The sequence below is a fragment of the Rosa rugosa genome, chromosome 3 (assembly GCF_958449725.1).
Source record: "Rosa rugosa chromosome 3, drRosRugo1.1, whole genome shotgun sequence".
NCBI lineage: Eukaryota > Viridiplantae > Streptophyta > Magnoliopsida > Rosales > Rosaceae > Rosa > Rosa rugosa.
The window spans coordinates 752911-770812 of NC_084822.1; the positions used below are offsets into that span (position 1 = coordinate 752911).

Below are 17902 nucleotides of genomic sequence, written 5' to 3' on the forward strand. Positions count from 1 at the left end.
GGATGATATTAAATTTGAATTTTTCATTTTTCATTTTTTTTCTCTCTCATTGAATTAATTTAATCCTAACTAAAACTCATTAATTAAAGAAAAATAAGGAAAGACAATCTTAAGAGGAATTCTTTCCTCTTCTTCAACATTGTCTCTCTCCATGGTATAATCCAATTGAACAAAATACACCAATTATACTTCAATTACCAACTTTTTCACCCTGTTTCCTTTGTAAACCCATAAAGAAAGCATTATGTGCACATATTGGTCGTATCATCATACTCAGGTCATGCAAAGTCAAAATCAATTGAAATTGCTCACCAAGTCATACAAAGTCATAGAGAGAGAGATAGAGAGGGGAAAAAAAAAAACCTAGTTCAAGCTAACAATTTCAAAACCACTTGATCTTCAACATCAAAAGTTAAATAGTGATGCAGCTCCAAAATCAATCACTAGACTCTCCAAGCAACTTTGGTCACTTCCAAAGATCTTAACCATCCCTACAAGAACATTAAACCGTGTTTGTCCTCAACAAAGTATACCATGTTGTCTCTAACACAATTCAAGTCTATAAAGTATACTTAATTGTTTTGCTAACATAACATTCACATGAATCTATTAATTCATGGATAGTTTTTTTTTTTGGTCCTTTTTCAGTTTAAAGCATGTAACAATTAAGGAATCAAATCTTTCAATAGGAAAACAATTGAAAGATTTGATTCCTTAATTGTATTCCAAATCAGAATAGCAATTATTGATTTTTATTATGTCATAATAAATAGATTTGATTAATTAGTTAAAAAGAAAAGAAAAGAAAAGAAAAATAATAGATAATGATTTTTTCTTACGATTGATCTCAACCGTTAATTGTTATTAAGTTTAATGGATAGGATTTAAAGTATAATTTTAACTATAATTTGTGATGCCACGGATCCGCCCCCATATGTTCTTATTTTTTGAAGTCAATTGACTTATAGTAATTGAAATAATTTTTATGATAAAAAATATTTTTTCGGTTGTATTTATTCATAAAAAATAAAAGTTACAAGGAAATTTGAATAGATTATAACAATTTATTTGGGCAACATTAATTACTCATCCGAGTCATTGAATGACATTTTCGAGCGGTACTCATTCGACGTCGAACCGGATTACGGAAACAACTCACAGCGCCGAATTTTCTCTATTATTAAAAAAAAAAAAAAAAAAAAAAAAACAAACCAACGGCTATAAAAATAAATAAATAAAATAAAATTCAAAACCAACGGTTATTAAAAAAAAAAAAAAACCCAAAGAGTATAAAAATGAAAAGAAAAGATGAGATTTCTTGTATTATTTTCTTTCCTTCTCTTCTTGTTGTATGTTAAAAGTTAAAACAACTGAAGGGTTGATCGCTTAATGAAAAAAATTGCCTCCCAATTAGATAAAAAGCTTATACATGTAGCTTCTATTCGACCTGATCCTCAATGCGGATATTCAACCTCCTGAGCCAAATAGAATGAACAATCATATTGAAAACGTCATATCTCTTGGAAGGTCCATTCACCACAAAATGCCTCTGCACCACCTTCACTCTCCTATGCATTCTCAAGTACTGGCTCTGAGATATTCCCATTAGTATTGTTTTGATATTTGGTATATCCTTCACTTGTACTTGGACTGAAAATGACTTCCAGTCTAAAACATCACTGAACGGTGGAACATAATTATCCGAAATCAAGACCGGCACGCATTCTGCGTAGATGGCTTCTACAATTCTTGGGCTCGCCACTTCGTAACCGCTGGGGCACAAGCAGAACTTGCTCTGCTTTAACATTGACTCATAGGATATTCCATGGGGAAGTTGGTCATAAACTTGCACATCTTGGTCTTTTTCTTTCCATTCATTTAAAAGCAGGTACCTTATGTGGCCATGCAGCCGGCCTGCAAAGAAGGCGAGAATTGACCGGCGAGAGGGGGAGAGACCACCGAGAAGTCCTTTGGTTTCGCCAGTTCGGAGGTGGATTTCTGGAAATGACACATCTTTGGAAGGATTGAATCCTTCCGAAGTGTTTGCATTGCATAGTACCCTTATGGACTTGTGGTATAGCTGAGGAACATAAGAAGATGTGCGAGGCCCCTATAGATTGAGGAGTCAAGTCAATTTATATTCAAAACCTTACTTCAACTACAAGCTATGATATATAAAGAGAGATCCAAACAGCCCTTTACAGGGTTTTAAACAAGCATTTAATCCCAAAAGCTTAACCGATCATGTTGTCAGAAGACAAGGCCTACATTATTTAACAAGTACATGCCATCAAAAATCATTTATATGAAGAATTAACTAGGAAAGGGAATGAGGGAATTGGAGGTTCGAATAACGAACTCTGAACTTTGCCAAAAAAAAAAAGAATAACGAACTCTGAATACCAATGTATATGACAGCCCTTCTAGCTTAACCGAAACTCTGAAAATATAACAAATTTATATGACAAGAGATACGAAAAAGTTTATGCGGGAATGGGATGATAAGATTCGTTACCCAATCATGGCAGGAAAGCATAAAGTGGTCAGCACCAAGGCTTCGATTCCAAAAGGGATGTTTATCAGAGATGACATTGACATAGTCAACCACAGCACGACCAATGGATTCAGTGTCATGGGACTCGGCCACATAGAGGTACTGAACCAACATCACCACACTGAATGGAAGAAAATAAACAAGGGCTTCGTCTGGGTTTGTGGTCCTATAAGTATTGTCCATTTCCATTTCATGAATGAACCTTCCCTCTGTAGAATATATGCTCTTGCAAGGACCATTATGAAATATGGGTGGATCTCCTTCTTGATATACATATATCTTGAACAGCCTTTCCATCTCCAAGTAACTCCTGCAGTAGTTTTATTTACTTTCTTTTGTTCAGTTCATTTCTTTTTTGTTTCTAACAAAACATTAACCGTAATAATACTATTTGTACCATATTTACTTCTCATGTACGTTAAGAACCATTTCTCTAACAGAAGAAAACTTTCCATGTTTAACGAATGTATGCAACATCTTTCTCACCAGATCCTCAATCTCACATGCCCAATCATGTGACTAGTTATTGTAAGAGCTAGAGATGTTGTATATATTGTTACATGCCAGTCAATTGATCAGTTATTGTAAGAGCCGTTGTTTACCTTGTTATTATATGCAAAAATGTAGTTAAGACAGATGAAACAAATGTATGCAAGTGGGTCACACCTCTGGTGTTCAGTAAAGTGATTAGCAAATGTAGAAATAGCCGAAATCTAGCTTAACCAAGACTACATACTACAAATGGATTATGGACTAATTAAGATAATATTACCTGTGAAAAGCATTTGCATTTCTATATATTGGACCTTGAGGAACATAGTCTGGATCTTCATGGGTAGAAGTCAGATTTCGTACTCGAGCAGCTTCTCTTATGGATGCCCGAACTCCAGCCAAACTTGCTTCAAGTTTCTCTAACCTGCTGTATCTTTTTATACTTATTGTTTCAGATGCAGAAGTAGCATTAATTTCACCAAATTCTTTATCATTCAACACTACCTCTTGTTTCTCTACCTGTTGTACACAATTCACAAGAAAATAGAAAAGAATTTAGTACATCTGAACTTGAAGAAAGACATTGAAGTTATGTAGTTGATCGAATGCACATGAAAAATGAAGACATATTCTCACAATTTGATTGGGGGGAAGATGTACTGTTTCATTTGGTTCTGAATCATTTGATGAAGGACTGACAATAGGATGAGCTTCTGCTGCCGCTTCCTCACGCACTACTTGAGAACTAGGCCTTGCTTTTGTTGAGAAAGCTAGTGATGAAGAGTAGTCAGTACCCAGTACGTTACCAACTCTCCATGACCATGAAAACGAACTTGTGACGCCCAACGTGCAAATGAGAGCTACAAGCACTAGAATCAAAACCGAAGAAGAAGAAGTAGAAGATGACCAAAATGGTGAAAACAAAGATGGCTTGTTTTTGAGAGGCTTCATTTCTCGGCAGTGACAATTACACTAAGCCAGTAGGACAATAGTGCTGAATGAGGATATTGTGTGATTGCTTGATGCATTACTTACAATGCTGGTTATTCTTTGCTGCTCATTAGAGTCATTCTTTCTAGGGCAAAGCTTTTTGGTATTTATGGATAGCCTAGCAATGCTTCCTCTTGCTATATACTTGACCAAGTTTGGCTCTCTTTCCCAAAGCTTCACAACTTAGCCTCCTACTTGCATTACTTTCTGTGTCATCCATTATATCTATATGTGGTAATTACTAAATGTTGCAGTTGCTTTGATTGATTAATTTCAAGAAATGTATATTAATTGCCAAATGGATTCCTACAGTAAAAGAAAATACTCGAAACAGTAATAGTGGGATTTTAAAACAGTAAAAGATTGTATACAGAACGTGCTTATTATGCTTGCAGATAACGAGGACTTCCAAGTATGAACTGGTAATAATAAACTAGCTAGTTCCCAGAGTGATCAACTATAAATAATCAAACTGACCTCTGTCTCATCTAGTTTAGTCGAATGAGATAGCTGTTGGCCTGCATTTACACATGAATATGAGCATATTATAATAGTGGCAGGGTTTAAAAAATTCAGTTTTTCAGTACAATAGAATTTTGATTGAGTTCAACTATTTGAACCTAGCAAACATCAATGTATAAGTATACCCAGCCTTAAATTTTTTTGTCGTACATTTTCCAATTTTACCCCCATATTGATAAAACTAAAATAAAAAAAATTAACACCAGCATAAACCACGTCGGCAGCTCTCTTTCATCTGCAGCTACCCAGATTCAATAAAGAAGGGCAAGACTGTGGCTTTGCAGGCAGGCAAGCATATATTGATCATCATTTATATAGAATTGTAAACTCAATTATAAAGCTATATTACAACAGTAGAGCTTGATGGACGACAAAACCATCACACACATATACAATTAATGGCTACTAGTTCTACATATTTGCAATCTAATAAAAGCATTAAAAGAGTATAGCAATAGATTACTTACTATAAGTGATCTCGTTCACAACAAGAAACCTAATCTCTGGTCATCTGATGAGTGCAAATTAATAGGAACCGCTATGTACGGGAAGTGGTTATCTCTTCTTTTTTTTTTTTTTCTTTTTTTTTTCCCTTTTGTTTATTTTCTAATTTATTAATAGGAAATTATTTTATGCACCGACGGTACAAATGACCCAACACTTATAAGATGATCTCAACCCTTGATATTTATAATTAATATTTTTATTAATAACCTAAGAGTGTATTTAATATAATCTAACCATCTATTTATGTCGGTGCAAGTACACGTCGGTGGACTGAATCCTCCCCTTTTATTAATTAGGGTTAAAATAGGAATTCAAAATATTGCTGGGTTCAAATAGTTAAACCCTTTTGATTTTGTTTCCGGTACAATTGAAATTTAAGAGCACAATCTTTGATAAGAAAAAAGTCATAGTATATGAGCAAGCACAATTCTTTGATAAGAAAAAAGTCATAGTATATGAGCAAGCACAATCTTTGATAAGAAAAAAGTCATAGTATATGAGCAAGCACAATCTTTGATAAGAAAAAAGTCATAGTATATGAGCAATGAACCCCAAACTCAAAACAGGAACTTGAATGCCAAGGCAGCATCTTGGGATGGCCGGCCTCAAACTCTGACGTTGTGTCCGTCACCGTCACGTACTGCACTAACTTTGATTCTGCAAATTTTTTAGAGAACCGAGATTTCGCATCAGTCTCTCCTAGTCCTATCAAATTTGACTTTTGTTTTGCACTTGTTTCTTAACTATTATCTTCTAGTACAATGTTTTTCATTCACTAGAATTTTTACTTGGTTTTAGTACCACAGGAATTTTGCCTCATATATTGTTTTGCAGAAATTTCTCATATACAGATGATAGAGTATCTATGATAGTTTATGATGAAATCTGAGTTTCACTTGAGAGGAAAATACTTGTGGATACCCATGTTTGACATCCTTGTGGCTATCAATATCAAGCATTTCCAGAAGTTCACTTATCCCTAGTATTGTGACCTTTTATGGAGTTGATGATTCTTAATTAGCATTTAGCACAATGTGTTTTCTCCAACTTCGGTTCCTTTGTTCCTTAATAGATTTATGTCAGTACATTACTACGTTTCAGTATTACATGTCATCTTGCATATCTGCTTCCACAACAGTGATCAAATCTTGAGTTCAGTATTAAAACCTTTGTGATAACCCTCCTCTTTTGCAAAGAGCTGCTGCACTTTGTTTAGATATCTCTGAAAAATTGTTGTTGTGCATGCAGCGGCTGGTTTGCAATACAGAAGTCCAGAAAACAAAGCAGTAATTGTTAGAGAGGTGGAGGAGAATGTGTGGCCTGCAATTGTGGCTGGCAAGGTGAAAACTGTTGTCTACAAGCGTTTCCCATTATCTGAAGCCGCTGAGGCTCACCAGCTAATGGAAACTAGCCAGCATATTGGAAAGATCTTTTTCCGTGATGCTTCAGACCTCATGCACCCAGGTTCTATGTTCTGGGAATAAAGCAAAGGTTAATGTGACTCTGGTGTAGCTATATTTATGCTGTACTCTTATTTTCTGATACATGAAGCTTAATCTATCATACGGTTTGTAATTTCGTGCTTCATGCTCCCCCTCAGAATTCTTGTGAAACTGATTCATCTCAGTAAATAACGATACTGTATAATGGTTGCTCGCAACCTGTGCAAACCCAACAGGCCAACACCATGGCAACCAACATAATCACTAAACCAATAGCTGTAAGGCCGTCAATCAATATAATTGGCTTTTCCTCACCTGTCCAATTAATTTACAATATGAAAACTAACATAAGAAAGGGATAAAATATTGCCAACTACAGTTTTGCAAGCATCGTTATCATTTATCTAGTTCTTTGCGTGCAAGGCGAATATAAGTATCAACTCCCCCCTTGGAAAATTCCTGTATATCAATAAGGTCTTTGGACCAGACCAAACACCCAATATTATTAACAAAGTGCATAAGCCAGGCATGAACAATTATTTAGGCACTGTATCTTGCAGCAATTGAACTAGTCTTCAAGATTCAAAGAGCTAATGCACTGATGATAATCTGGTACTTTCCCCAGTATGATCTTCCAAAATCCATCATCATTATCATCTTCTTTTCCTTGCAATGGTACTGACTTCTTACTATCAAAGAGATAGTGTGTTTCGCTGTTCTTTCCCTTCTGTGTCATTGTAGGATCTTGTTCTCATATGATATAACATCGTCAGCCACAACCCCAGTTCAATTGAATCATGCAGCAAAATTATGAGCTTATTAATAATAACCTCTTTGTGAAGTAGTTGCAATACCTCATGTAAGAATAATCAAATCCCAAGTCATTGAAGGAGAATAGGTTTGTAATCAAAGTATTCAATAAAAAAATGGACTTGGTTCAGCTAATTTCATATTCAGATGAGTGCAACCTTCAGATACATATGCAATATATACAATCATGCTTTTCTCTGCAGATATTGAACTGTACTATGCAGATATTCAATTTCTACAGAATTGCACAGCACATTCATGAGCTTAATGATGGCCAATTTTCATATTCACATTGCTGTGACTTGCAGAGACAGCCAAATCAAGGAACAAAAGGAGAAGTAATATAAATACATGAAGAGGAAGGTACCATGGTGGCATTCTACAAAGACATCAACACATCAACGCGGTTGATCGTGCTGATAATCACACACTAGAACCATTACCCTCCACAGTAATAGCACTGCTAACAGAAGTAGCAAGGGTTCTCCAGAGCATATCTGTCATCTACAGTCACCTTTGTGGCTCTATGTATCCTACAAACATTACACTTTCGTACATGTAGCTTCAGTTGGAATAACAGTATGGGATAAACTGCACTGTCCTGCACATCCTCCTGATGAAGCAATCGCATGTCTCTAATTACAATGGTGTGCCTGCAGTCTCCCTGGTGACAATCTAGATATATCCAGCACCAAGTTGAAATTTCAAGTCCATAAACTTTGTCTTGTGCATGTCAATAACTCTATAATGAGGCAATTGTACGTGAGCCTTTTATACTGTCAACAACTGCTAGTTTTTTCTGCTTTTGCATGTTAGCTCCACCTAAAATGAATTCCCACTAGATGTCTCTGCCTGTCTTTTATTGTTTCTATTTTTCGGTCAAATCTATCTCTATATCTTAGATGAAAAGAAAACACCAAGCACAGCAAGAACCCTAACCAACGTATGTTAAATTGGCTCAGCATTCTCAGCCGCGCATTGATCTACATGAAACACAACCAACATATTGTAATGCGCTTGTGTGTTTGTCAGAATTTGCTGCACCAGAGAATGTTGACCCAATTCAGCATATATTGGTAACACCTTTATAAATTAAAATTTCAGTATCTCTAAACTTTTCTTAAAGATATTATGTTTCTTTAGAGTAATTGTTCAAGACTGGTTTACATATTATTACAAAATTCATTGAAATATCATTCAACTAGAAGAGAATAGTTGAAAATAATATATCCATAATTTCTCACAGCTTAGGCACTACTACAATCAAAATGGAGAATTACATGTGATCATTCTAAGGTGCAACAATAGAACAGCTTCCCTAACTTACCATCTGGCACCCAATGACTCCAAAGAATCAGACCTTAGTTTTAAGTTTGCTCTCTACAAGACATGAACTACTTCCTTCCCCTACTCAGCCTCTGCAAGTGGTAATTAATGCTTCCCATTGACTTGTTTTTCTTGCTCTGTAATAAAGGCCAGATATTTTAGAGAGTCTTTGAAGAAAGTTTGCTAATTGAAGAAAGGGACAGATTTTAAGCCTAATAGAAAATGATGAGAAAGAAAAGGGGAAAAGAAACTGTGAACATGCAGAACCCACAACAAAGGAAATCTAAAATATACCTGAGAATCCATGCAAGTACTCAAAAGGTCCTTCTGCCTTACACATTTCTCATCACAGTTGCTGTTAAGAGCCAAGCAACTGAGAAATGTCACCATTTCCTTCATGCAAGGTTTGTGAAAAGCACCAAATTTCTTTGGATTAATGTATATCGAACCTGCTTTGCGACCCATTCTGTGACTAACACAAATAAGTGAGAAAGCAAGAAACTGTCAGGCTCGCCCAATTATAGAAACAAGGATCAGACATACAATCTAAAGCCAAATAAAATTACAATAAAAAGGAATCATTGGACATCCTTTTATAGTTATGAACCATCCTTAGTATAATACTACATACTTCACTTTTGGATAATGAAGCATACAAACAAATTATTCAAATAATGATCAGTGCATTTCCATCCATGACAGAAACTCATAAACAGAAAATATGAAACACTCATAAGTCTCTGAATTACCCAGGCCCAGGGAATCATCAACCACGCAAATATATATATATATATATATATATATAAAGAGGAATCACAAAATTGTTGACATTGGATACGTTTCCCAATTTGAAATTGTCATTATAGCATACTGCAGTCTGCTATAGGCTTAATTGTTGACATTCTTGGACTAAAATTTCTTTTCTCAGTAAATAAGAGCTTTTACACTAAACAAAACAGCAAGGAAGACTAAGAATAAAATCTCAGACCCAAATTGAAATCAAAACATAAAAAAGCAAGACAGCAAGAAAGAAGAAGAATAAAATCTCAGACCCAAATTGAAATAAAAATGTAAAAAAAAAAAAACAATGTTTACACATTGAGGTAGTAAGGCCTTCTCTGGCTCTAGCTCAATCAAGGCATTTGGAGAATACCCAAAGTGGCTACTATAATAACAATTTGAAAATCACAAATTGACAATCATAAAGCTAAATTCAATAAATCAATACCAACTAATCTGATTGAACATGACAAAGTAATTCTACGAAATCAAGCGATCCACCATCCAATGAAAATATTGAAATTACCAAACATCAGGAACAAAGCTTGAAACTTTTCCAATCAATCACCTAAATCCCAAATCCGAAGACAAACAAAAGCCCTAAAACGTAAAAACCCATAACAATTCAAAACCAACAACAACTAAAAACGCAACTAACAAAAACAAAAGTAGAAGAAAATGGTCAAATCTGCGATCCTCACTCTCGCCAAACCCACCAAAGCCACAAATCAGAGCACCACAGTCCCTTCTATTGCATATAACACAAAGGTTAATCTAACCAGGAACCAAAAGAAAATTTCCACAAAGGTTAATATCCGAACCAAACGCAGACCAATCGCTCTTCTTCTCCCTTTTCTTCACAACCAAAACCAATCGCTATTCTTCTTCCCTTTTTTTTTTCTAAAGCCAAACCAAATCCAAGTTCACAAATCAAAACCGAAAAATCGATCGACATCAAACACAGGGAAAAAAAGAAAAAACAAAATGAGAGAGTCCTCCTTACACGATTGTAGACAAAAGAAGCAATCCGCTGATTATAGAAATCCAGATCACACTCTCGCAATTTCTGCTCTAGAAGAGAGAATAAGATAAGGTCGATCGATACACAACAGAACAAAAAAATCTCAAAGGAGGGAGGGCAGAACGGTCTCTTCAGACGCTAATGGCAGAGCCGTAAAAAAAGGTAAAGTGAGGACGTAGCCGTCCTTTCCGTCCCTTAGGAACAGTGCAGTGCACTGAGATTTAGTAGAAGTAAATAATTTTATGAGAAAATTTTACAAACAGTACTCCAAATAAAGCCCATTCATCACTTTGGTACATCACATTTAAAAACTATCACATTGGTATCTCAACATTTAAAATCAACACAATTTTCATAGGCTCCACCTATAACGACATTAAATTCATTGGCAATTTTGTCTTTTCATTTTCTATGTTTTTTTTTCCTCTTCTTCTTCCCCTTCTAATCATAGAATACTCTCCCTCTCTCTCTCTCTCTCTCTCTCTCTCCCCCGTAAAGTCCAAAGAAGAATCTGAACCCGAACCGGTCTCCCCATGTTTATAGCTATTTGAATCCAAAGTCATTGCCTCTGTCTTCAACCTCTGTCGGCGACAACACAGTCCCTATCGCCGCGAAAGAATGAGGATGAGGGAGGTTGGGGGTCTGATGATCCATGCCTCATCAGCGCACAACCTGCGCTGGCAAGTGAGGCCAAGCAATTAGCTGCCTCTCGGTTAACCCAACTCTATCGAATTTGAAAAAAATTGTCTTGTTTTCGTTTGATTTGACTGAGAATTGGGTAAACTTCCCATTTTGAATGTTTCTTTCCCCTAATTGCATCAATAGCATCACTTGATTATCATTCAATTTCAATCTTGTCCCATCTTTTTTCCAAGGCCAATGAAAGAGCCAGCATCTCTACAAGAATGACAGAGCTGGCATGGATCTATTTCGCAAACCCTCCTACAAGGTGACAAGATCAATTTGCTCTGGTTGGAAAACAGCCAAATAGCCCCAGGTTCTGAAATTAAAGGTGGTCAATGTTGTTTCTTTGTTAGTCAGAATGATTCAAACTTTGGCTTTGAGCGAGATAAACAAAAATGACCACAGAGATGAACACATAGGAGACAAAACCCAGTAATGGTTTATGGGTTTTGATCTTTGAAACTTTTGTGAATTAGGAACAGAGATAGGGAAGCATTTATGAGCAGTAATCATCCAAAAATAAACAAACCCATAACAATCAAAACTTGAATGAATGAGACAGAGAGAGAGAGAGATGCGTACCATTTGAAGAGACTAATGAGTAATGAGAGTAGCAGATGGTGGAGAGAGTTTCATGATTAGGAGGGTAAGAATTGAAAAAAAAAAAAAAGAGTAAATGAAAAGACGAAAATACCCATAGAATCAACACCGTTATAAACAGAATGTATTAAAATTTGTCAGGTTTAAATGTTGAGATACCAATATAATAAATGTATCAAAATAATGAATAGACTTTATTTGGGGTATTATTTATAAAATTTTCTCTAATTTCATATACCTCATCTTCAACCACAAAGTCAACAGGTGTTTACAGTCATTTTCTTCTGACGGGGTGTCCCGCCATCACCTACCAAATAGTGATGGAGACCCCACATTTGGTGTAGTCTATATTCAAGTACTCCTACTTTCCAATTTCAGTAGAAATTGAAGATTACGGTAAGCTTCTTCATCTTCGGTTGTACTTGAAATGGAAAGCGTTGGACCACAGAAATATGTGGATCCAGCATCCAGGAAGCTTCATACTTGCACCACAATCTTTTCCCCATAAACATGAATCTTTATTTGTATTAAAAGCAAACTTATGAGGGTTACCTGAACGGTTCCTTGAAACTGATCTACCAAATCCAAATTCACAGGTAACTTGCACAAGTGCATATCACAATCGAATCTGATTTGGCAAATTTTCGCACAGTAAATACTGAAACTGAGATGGAATCGGCGGATGAAGTAATGAAGAAGTAAACACGAACCAACCACAAAACAGCCAAATAGCACCAAGATATGTTACCACTATATTTTATCAGAAGAAAAGAGAGAAGTTGCCATGATTATACAGATAATATAAATAGGACAAGGATACAGCTCACTAGTAAGGAAACCCAGGAAGAGCTCATCAAACAAAATTTCCTGGATTTCTCTGTTGTATGAACACTGAATGCACTATAAACACTACCCACAATATCTATAAAAAGCCTCGCAAGGGCCAACAATGAGAAAAGTACACAGACTAGAAATATTACAACACCCTTATTATCTACAGATATCTGCTTCTCCCTGACCTTTTCAACCTCAGACCTGCAAATCAGAAGTTCAATCACTTCAATGGAATTTACAAGATTGTGTACAATACTTCAATTGAGAAAGAATGTTTCTCTGTGAACTCAGAACTGCATGGATTTAGAAAAGAAATCAAAATGAGTTAAGTTTTTTCATAACAACTCTCACCTGAGGATAGCGTTATCCCTGACTAAATTATCCAATTGCACAGAGACAAGGGACTGCCAAGACATGAGATTGTTTACATCTTTAGCCTGCAAGGACAATCAAACCAGTATAAGGATAATAGAGCATGCTACTGTCAATAAAGACAGTGTGATACCAATATTTACAAGAACGATATAAAGGTGTAAGGTAAGAAAGTTTTACATACAATTACTTCCTGGCTTTCTAAGAGATTCCTCATGTTTTCTTTGATCTTCTGTAAATCTAACTCTTTCTCTTCCATATCTGTCTCGAATTCTTTGAAAATGCTGCCGTATCTTGAATTTGATTCCTCAAGGTATCGCTCAAGTAGTGATAAACTAAAATCCAATGAACGGACTTTCTGCATTAGTATCTTAAGAACAGTATCCCCAGGCATCCTGCTACCTTGTTGATGAAGTGCTTCTTTGATAGGATCAGGCACATCACTCTTGATTATTTCATTGTTCACATTAGAGTTTTCAACTGCAGCTTGAGGTTCCATTTCTTTATCAATATTAAAAAAATCATCACCCTCAGGGGAATCTGGGTGGGAGGTCACAGGTTTCTGGTCAACAGTTACTCCATTAGAAACATATGCGCCGCTTTCAACAGAAATTAAATCCTCAAGCATTCGCTCAACAGCATCAATTCCATAAATTTCAATAACACTGACTGTGCAATAGAACTCTGAACCATAATGGTTTAAAAGCTTTAACCTTATATATCTCACCCACTTAGGTTCCTCAAGATCAAATCTTTGCGCAAGCTTAATATTTGCTGCAGTGAAATTCCCAAGCTTAACCCATTCATCTGTTGGATAAACCAAACTGCCAAGCAGCTCAAAATCCCTTAAATTAGATGAATAGTGTTCAAGATTACCTATTTTGATTGTGTCTACCAAGGTTTCTTCTGAAAGTTCTATATCAACAAACTTTTCTTCTGCAGAACATGGATTGCGAAGGTACTTGTCCTTGTCTCTGCTTATGATATTAGAGGCACCCTTGGCTTCCTTGTTAAAAGCCAAGACCTTGGCTCCCTTTGCAGCTGAAGCGTAATTGTACTCTGTACCACCAGGCTCCACTCTATGTTTTATGCCTCCAGCCTGACCAATTACAGATTTAATTTTTGAACTAAATGTTTTGCTCTTGAATTCATCCAGACCAAGAGGCACAGCACGAGGCAGGCGGCCATTTTTTGGAGCATCAATTTCATGTTTCACGCCTGAACTAGATTTCTCCAATTCAGGTTGCTCAGCTACGGCCGAGTTATAAATTGCACTTCCTTCTGTTGTGGCCTGATGTCTATTTCCTTCACTAAGTAGTTCACCATTTAAACTACTAGTTTCAACACCATTTGTGCACACACCTTCAGAAGAGTAGACTAAATCTTCTTGCTTTTGTAGTTCTACAGAATCAGTGTGTCCATCACGATCCAGCTTAGTTTCATTCCAAGTTGATAATCCAACTGGAGATGCTGCGTATCCATCTGGATTCAAAAGAAAAAAAAGCTCAGCCATACACACAGTAAAACATAGGAATCACATCAAAAATGAAGAAAAAGAACATAAGATCAGAAAGCGTGAAAAAGGCCAAAACTGTCCCACATGGACACAATCAAAAGCATGGTTATTTTCTCTTACATATCTTGTAGACTTCTTCAAAGAAAATAAATTGAACAATTGAAAATACTACTTCAACATCTATTCATTGTTTTTCTGTTTATATAAAACTATATTCCATAAGCAAAGGTGAAAGTAATACTAATATTCAGCGGAAGTTAGTACAGAGAGAAGCTGGATGAAAGTGGACATGCTTTTCAAAACCCAAAATAGCCATTGACAAATTTTTGCTTAATAATCAGATAACAGATAATAAATAATCACAGATGAAAAAAAAAACAACAAAAGTACAAAGAAAGTGCAAGTATGAAAATTGTAGAAAAGAGGAAGGCGAGAATCACCCCCAGTAAAAAGAAAGAAACCGGAAAAACAATACTTGGGGGGGGGAAATACTACAATGACAAGGTAAACCAAAATGAAAATTCGGTGTCTTACATCTATTGCATTATCACCGTTACAAAAGAACTTTCTGCTTTTGCCTCTATCAATTTAACATGGTGCTGAGAGGTTGAGGCAATGTCGTAATCATCTAATTTTAATGAATTTCTTTTTTAACAAAATAGTATTTGCTAACTAAATAAACATCTCCTTAAGTTTAACAATATCAAAATTTATATGTTTTTGGATCCTTCATATTTCCAATAGTTTTCAGGTATTATCTGCATTGGTTCTGTTCTATTGGTTATTAGGCATGAAGAAGATAGGTTGTAGATACTAGATACACATAACCATGAGTCCATGAGGACATGCCTTTATACACCTTCTCTAATCATATGCAGTTCAATCTGTAAACTACTGCAATATAGGAGAATGATATACTTTTATTGGTTTTGTAATTTCCCCAATTATTCCCATGCATGATTTTAAAATCAGTCATACAATGAATATCAGCCTGCTCAGAGCATCACCTCCAATGATCATAGCTAATTAACTAAATCAATAAACCAGAACACTAGCAAACATCACCAAAACTTTTAAATCACTACAATGAGTCACTGAATGTTTCAGGTAAGCAAGATTAAGGTGAGGCCAATTCTAAGTTATGCTATGCATCAGAAAAGTATTGTACCCCAACCAAATCGTGGAGATCCATCATGTACAATCAAACACGGCAGAATAATTCATAGGGAAAGCCAACAAAAGACTATAAAGAGAAAGAACATCTAGTAGAGAGGTTACCTCTGTGTCCGTCACCACGACTAAACCATAAGCTGATAAGGAAGACAAACCCCCACAGAGCAAAAACTAAAGATAGAGACACCTTATACAAGCGGCTCCTTCCGGTGATGACCTTTTCCAAAGCTCTTCTATGCAGAAGAGCTCTACGCGACCTCTGCATTGCACATCAATCCAATCCTCTGCTGACCTCTGGAAAAATAGAGGAATCAGTACCCTGTATGAGACAAATCACGGACTTGACTTGGATTCTACTCTCCAAAAGAAAACGATCATTAAAATGATTAAACTAACAAAAGAAAAATAAAACAACGACATGATGCCTGTTTTTAAATTTCAAATCCAAGTCAATGAAGCAAGCTGTGGTGGCATTCATATCAATCAATCAATATTCAAAATCCACACAGCTTGCAGTTTCATCTATACGTATGAAATATGTATCTTCCACGGAACATAATGTAAGATTGCAAACGAAGCTAAATACCAAGACTGTTCAGAGAAAAACTTGATGAGTACTATCAGTACAAATCGAAAAGAAGACAGATTAAAAGAATCCAATTTGAGTCGCTGGAGATAGGTGTTCTCAAAAGGAGCCAAATTTACCTTAGTACTCAAGCAAAGCAACCTCTGATTCTTAAAAAGAAACGCACTTTCACCAAAGCCAATGATGAAACAAGTAAAACACACAGAACCCATTGACTAAACTTAAATAAAAGGCAGCACGAAGCAACCCAAATCATGCCAGCTTGGTTCTGGCTGTAAAATCCACAGAAAGAAGGATTCTTTTATATAAAAAGATTTCATCTTTATGCCACAAAATATTTCCTTACACAAGAAAACAGTGAAGAAGATTCACAATCCAATAATTGAGTACCCAAAAATCAGATCGAATTCAAAGACAAAAAGGAAGAGGCTTTATGAAGAAAGAGGCATGCAGACCTGTATGAATGAATCTAAGAGTATTGAAATGATGACCACCAAAGAAGAAGAAAAAGGGAGATCAGCAAATCAGGACATCGTAGAAGAGAGCAAGGACAAGATTAGCGTTAATACGACGTAGTTTAAGGAGATTGTCCGCGTTGTTGTTGTTGGAGTAGGAGTTGGGTTGGGGTTTAAACGTAGACTCCCTTTTTATAATGGTCTTCTTCTTCATCATCTTCGTCTCTCCACTCTTGTATGTTTGTCTCTGTGTCGCTTTCTTCTCCTAATTTTGTAACGGTTTTGCTTTTGGCCGAATCTCTCTCTCTCCTCCGTTTTTCTATTTCAAATCCCACACCTCCTTTCTCTCTCTAAAATTATGTTCAAGGGTTACCCTCTGCCTATTTGTGACTTGCAAAGAGTGAAAAGCCTTGGGGTTAAATTTTTATTTTTGAATCTTTTGGGTTAATTGGTTTTTGTTCATAGGCTCTACATTTGTTGAACAAGTAGAGGAAGTTTTGTCCCTCTCCAAAACAACAATTATTTGGGGCTTGTAAAACAGTGCTTTTGGGGGGGAAGCAATTTTCATTTTTCAAGATTGGGATGAGGAATATTCTAGTGATTTTGAATCCTAATTCTATTATTGCTCAAACCAAGAAAAAGAAAAATAAGTTATTTCCTAGAGTTAGCACAACTATTACACAAAAACAAGCATCATATGAAGAGTAATTAGCAGATATTCGTACCTCTTTGTGTAGATGTAGCTCTAACTTGTGCCTTACGCCATGCTAGCAATACTGCAAAAATTTAAAAAAAAATTTGCACTTTGCAATGGGCAGGGTGGTTATTGAGTATTTATGAAATTGACAGTGAATTGACTTTAATTTTAGGGCACTAGTGATAGGAAATAAATTTTTAAAAGTTAGCAATTATAGATCTTTTTCTAATTCTGCCATTGGACCTTTTTATACATAGGAAAAAAGCAATATAGAAACAATTTTTTTTTTTTTTTTAAAACCCCACCCCATTCCCACCTTTGATGGGGCTCGAACTCCTGACCTCTTATATATGAGACCAAAGCCTTACCACCCCACCAAACACACACACCCAATATAGAAACAATTAGTCTCTATTAATTTTCTTTGTATCTTTTGACGTTTTTCTCCAGTTTTTCTCATCTATCACCGCTAGTTTGCTAGTTTTATACTACACATGAGGGCTTCTATTTAACCCAACATGTAGCTTACGACATGAACTAA

At 35.9% G+C, this 17902-nt stretch overlaps 4 protein-coding genes across 7 annotated transcripts; 1 reads left to right on the forward strand and 3 right to left on the reverse strand.

Moving 5' to 3' along the window:
- Positions 1-1319: 1319 nt before the first annotated feature.
- LOC133739624 (probable glycosyltransferase At5g03795) lies at positions 1320-4548 on the reverse strand. The gene is made up of 4 exons (XM_062167404.1): positions 3683-4548; positions 3327-3565; positions 2516-2864; positions 1320-2110 (listed from the first exon to the last, which is right to left on the reverse strand). Exons 1-4 carry the CDS (start codon positions 3995-3997, stop codon positions 1439-1441), a joined length of 1575 nt encoding a protein of 524 aa, XP_062023388.1. The 5' UTR covers positions 3998-4548; the 3' UTR covers positions 1320-1438.
- A 1038-nt stretch (positions 4549-5586) lies between these two features.
- On the forward strand, positions 5587-6640 carry LOC133739148 (uncharacterized). The gene is made up of 2 exons (XM_062166879.1): positions 5587-5702; positions 6314-6640. Exons 1-2 carry the CDS (start codon positions 5603-5605, stop codon positions 6547-6549), a joined length of 336 nt encoding a protein of 111 aa, XP_062022863.1. The 5' UTR covers positions 5587-5602; the 3' UTR covers positions 6550-6640.
- Positions 6641-8487: 1847 nt separating this feature from the next.
- Positions 8488-10585, reverse strand: LOC133739149 (uncharacterized). Of its 2 annotated transcripts, none has more exons than XM_062166880.1 (3): positions 10427-10585; positions 8938-9115; positions 8488-8780 (listed from the first exon to the last, which is right to left on the reverse strand). In XM_062166880.1, the coding sequence occupies exons 2-3, from the start codon at positions 9106-9108 to the stop codon at positions 8712-8714; spliced, it is 240 nt and encodes a 79-aa protein (XP_062022864.1). In that variant the 5' UTR covers positions 9109-9115; positions 10427-10585; the 3' UTR covers positions 8488-8711. The 2 variants fall into 2 exon arrangements, with proteins under 2 accessions (XP_062022864.1, XP_062022865.1); XM_062166881.1 differs by having other exon boundaries at positions 8938-9109; positions 10427-10567.
- Positions 10586-12457: 1872 nt separating this feature from the next.
- Positions 12458-16991, reverse strand: LOC133738410 (SUN domain-containing protein 4). Of its 3 annotated transcripts, none has more exons than XM_062165947.1 (5): positions 16665-16991; positions 15729-15942; positions 13119-14416; positions 12914-12999; positions 12458-12763 (listed from the first exon to the last, which is right to left on the reverse strand). In XM_062165947.1, exons 2-5 carry the CDS (start codon positions 15886-15888, stop codon positions 12517-12519), a joined length of 1791 nt encoding a protein of 596 aa, XP_062021931.1. In that variant the 5' UTR covers positions 15889-15942; positions 16665-16991; the 3' UTR covers positions 12458-12516. The 3 variants fall into 3 exon arrangements, with proteins under 3 accessions (XP_062021931.1, XP_062021930.1, XP_062021932.1); XM_062165946.1 differs by having other exon boundaries at positions 15729-15917; positions 16665-16989; XM_062165948.1 differs by lacking the exon at positions 16665-16991 and adding an exon at positions 16329-16629 and having other exon boundaries at positions 15729-15917.
- Between the last annotated feature and the right edge of the window lie 911 nt (positions 16992-17902).

What these genes read in the sequence shown, in the direction of transcription:
- LOC133738410 (XM_062165947.1), bottom strand. Translation starts at nt 15,888, where the DNA reads ATGCAGAGGTCGCGTAGAGCTCTTCTGCATAGAAGAGCTTTGGAAAAG. An exon ending in TCGTGGTGACGGACACAGAG is followed by an intron (nt 14,417 to 15,728) that starts GTAACCTCTCTA and finishes TTTTGAATCCAG; the next exon opens with ATGGATACGCAGCATCTCCA. An exon ending in TAGAAAGCCAGGAAGTAATT is followed by an intron (nt 13,000 to 13,118) that starts GTATGTAAAACT and finishes TTGTCCTTGCAG; the next exon opens with GCTAAAGATGTAAACAATCT.
- LOC133739149 (XM_062166880.1), bottom strand. Translation starts at nt 9,108, where the DNA reads ATGGGTCGCAAAGCAGGTTCGATATACATTAATCCAAAGAAATTTGGT. An exon ending in GTACTTGCATGGATTCTCAG is followed by an intron (nt 8,781 to 8,937) that starts GTATATTTTAGA and finishes CCTTTATTACAG; the next exon opens with AGCAAGAAAAACAAGTCAAT.
- LOC133739148 (XM_062166879.1), top strand. Translation starts at nt 5,603, where the DNA reads ATGAGCAATGAACCCCAAACTCAAAACAGGAACTTGAATGCCAAGGCA. An exon ending in GTTGTGTCCGTCACCGTCAC is followed by an intron (nt 5,703 to 6,313) that starts GTACTGCACTAA and finishes TTGTGCATGCAG; the next exon opens with CGGCTGGTTTGCAATACAGA.
- LOC133739624 (XM_062167404.1), bottom strand. Translation starts at nt 3,997, where the DNA reads ATGAAGCCTCTCAAAAACAAGCCATCTTTGTTTTCACCATTTTGGTCA. An exon ending in ATCTTCCCCCCAATCAAATT is followed by an intron (nt 3,566 to 3,682) that starts GTGAGAATATGT and finishes TGTGTACAACAG; the next exon opens with GTAGAGAAACAAGAGGTAGT. An exon ending in TGCTTTCCTGCCATGATTGG is followed by an intron (nt 2,111 to 2,515) that starts GTAACGAATCTT and finishes CTCAATCTATAG; the next exon opens with GGGCCTCGCACATCTTCTTA.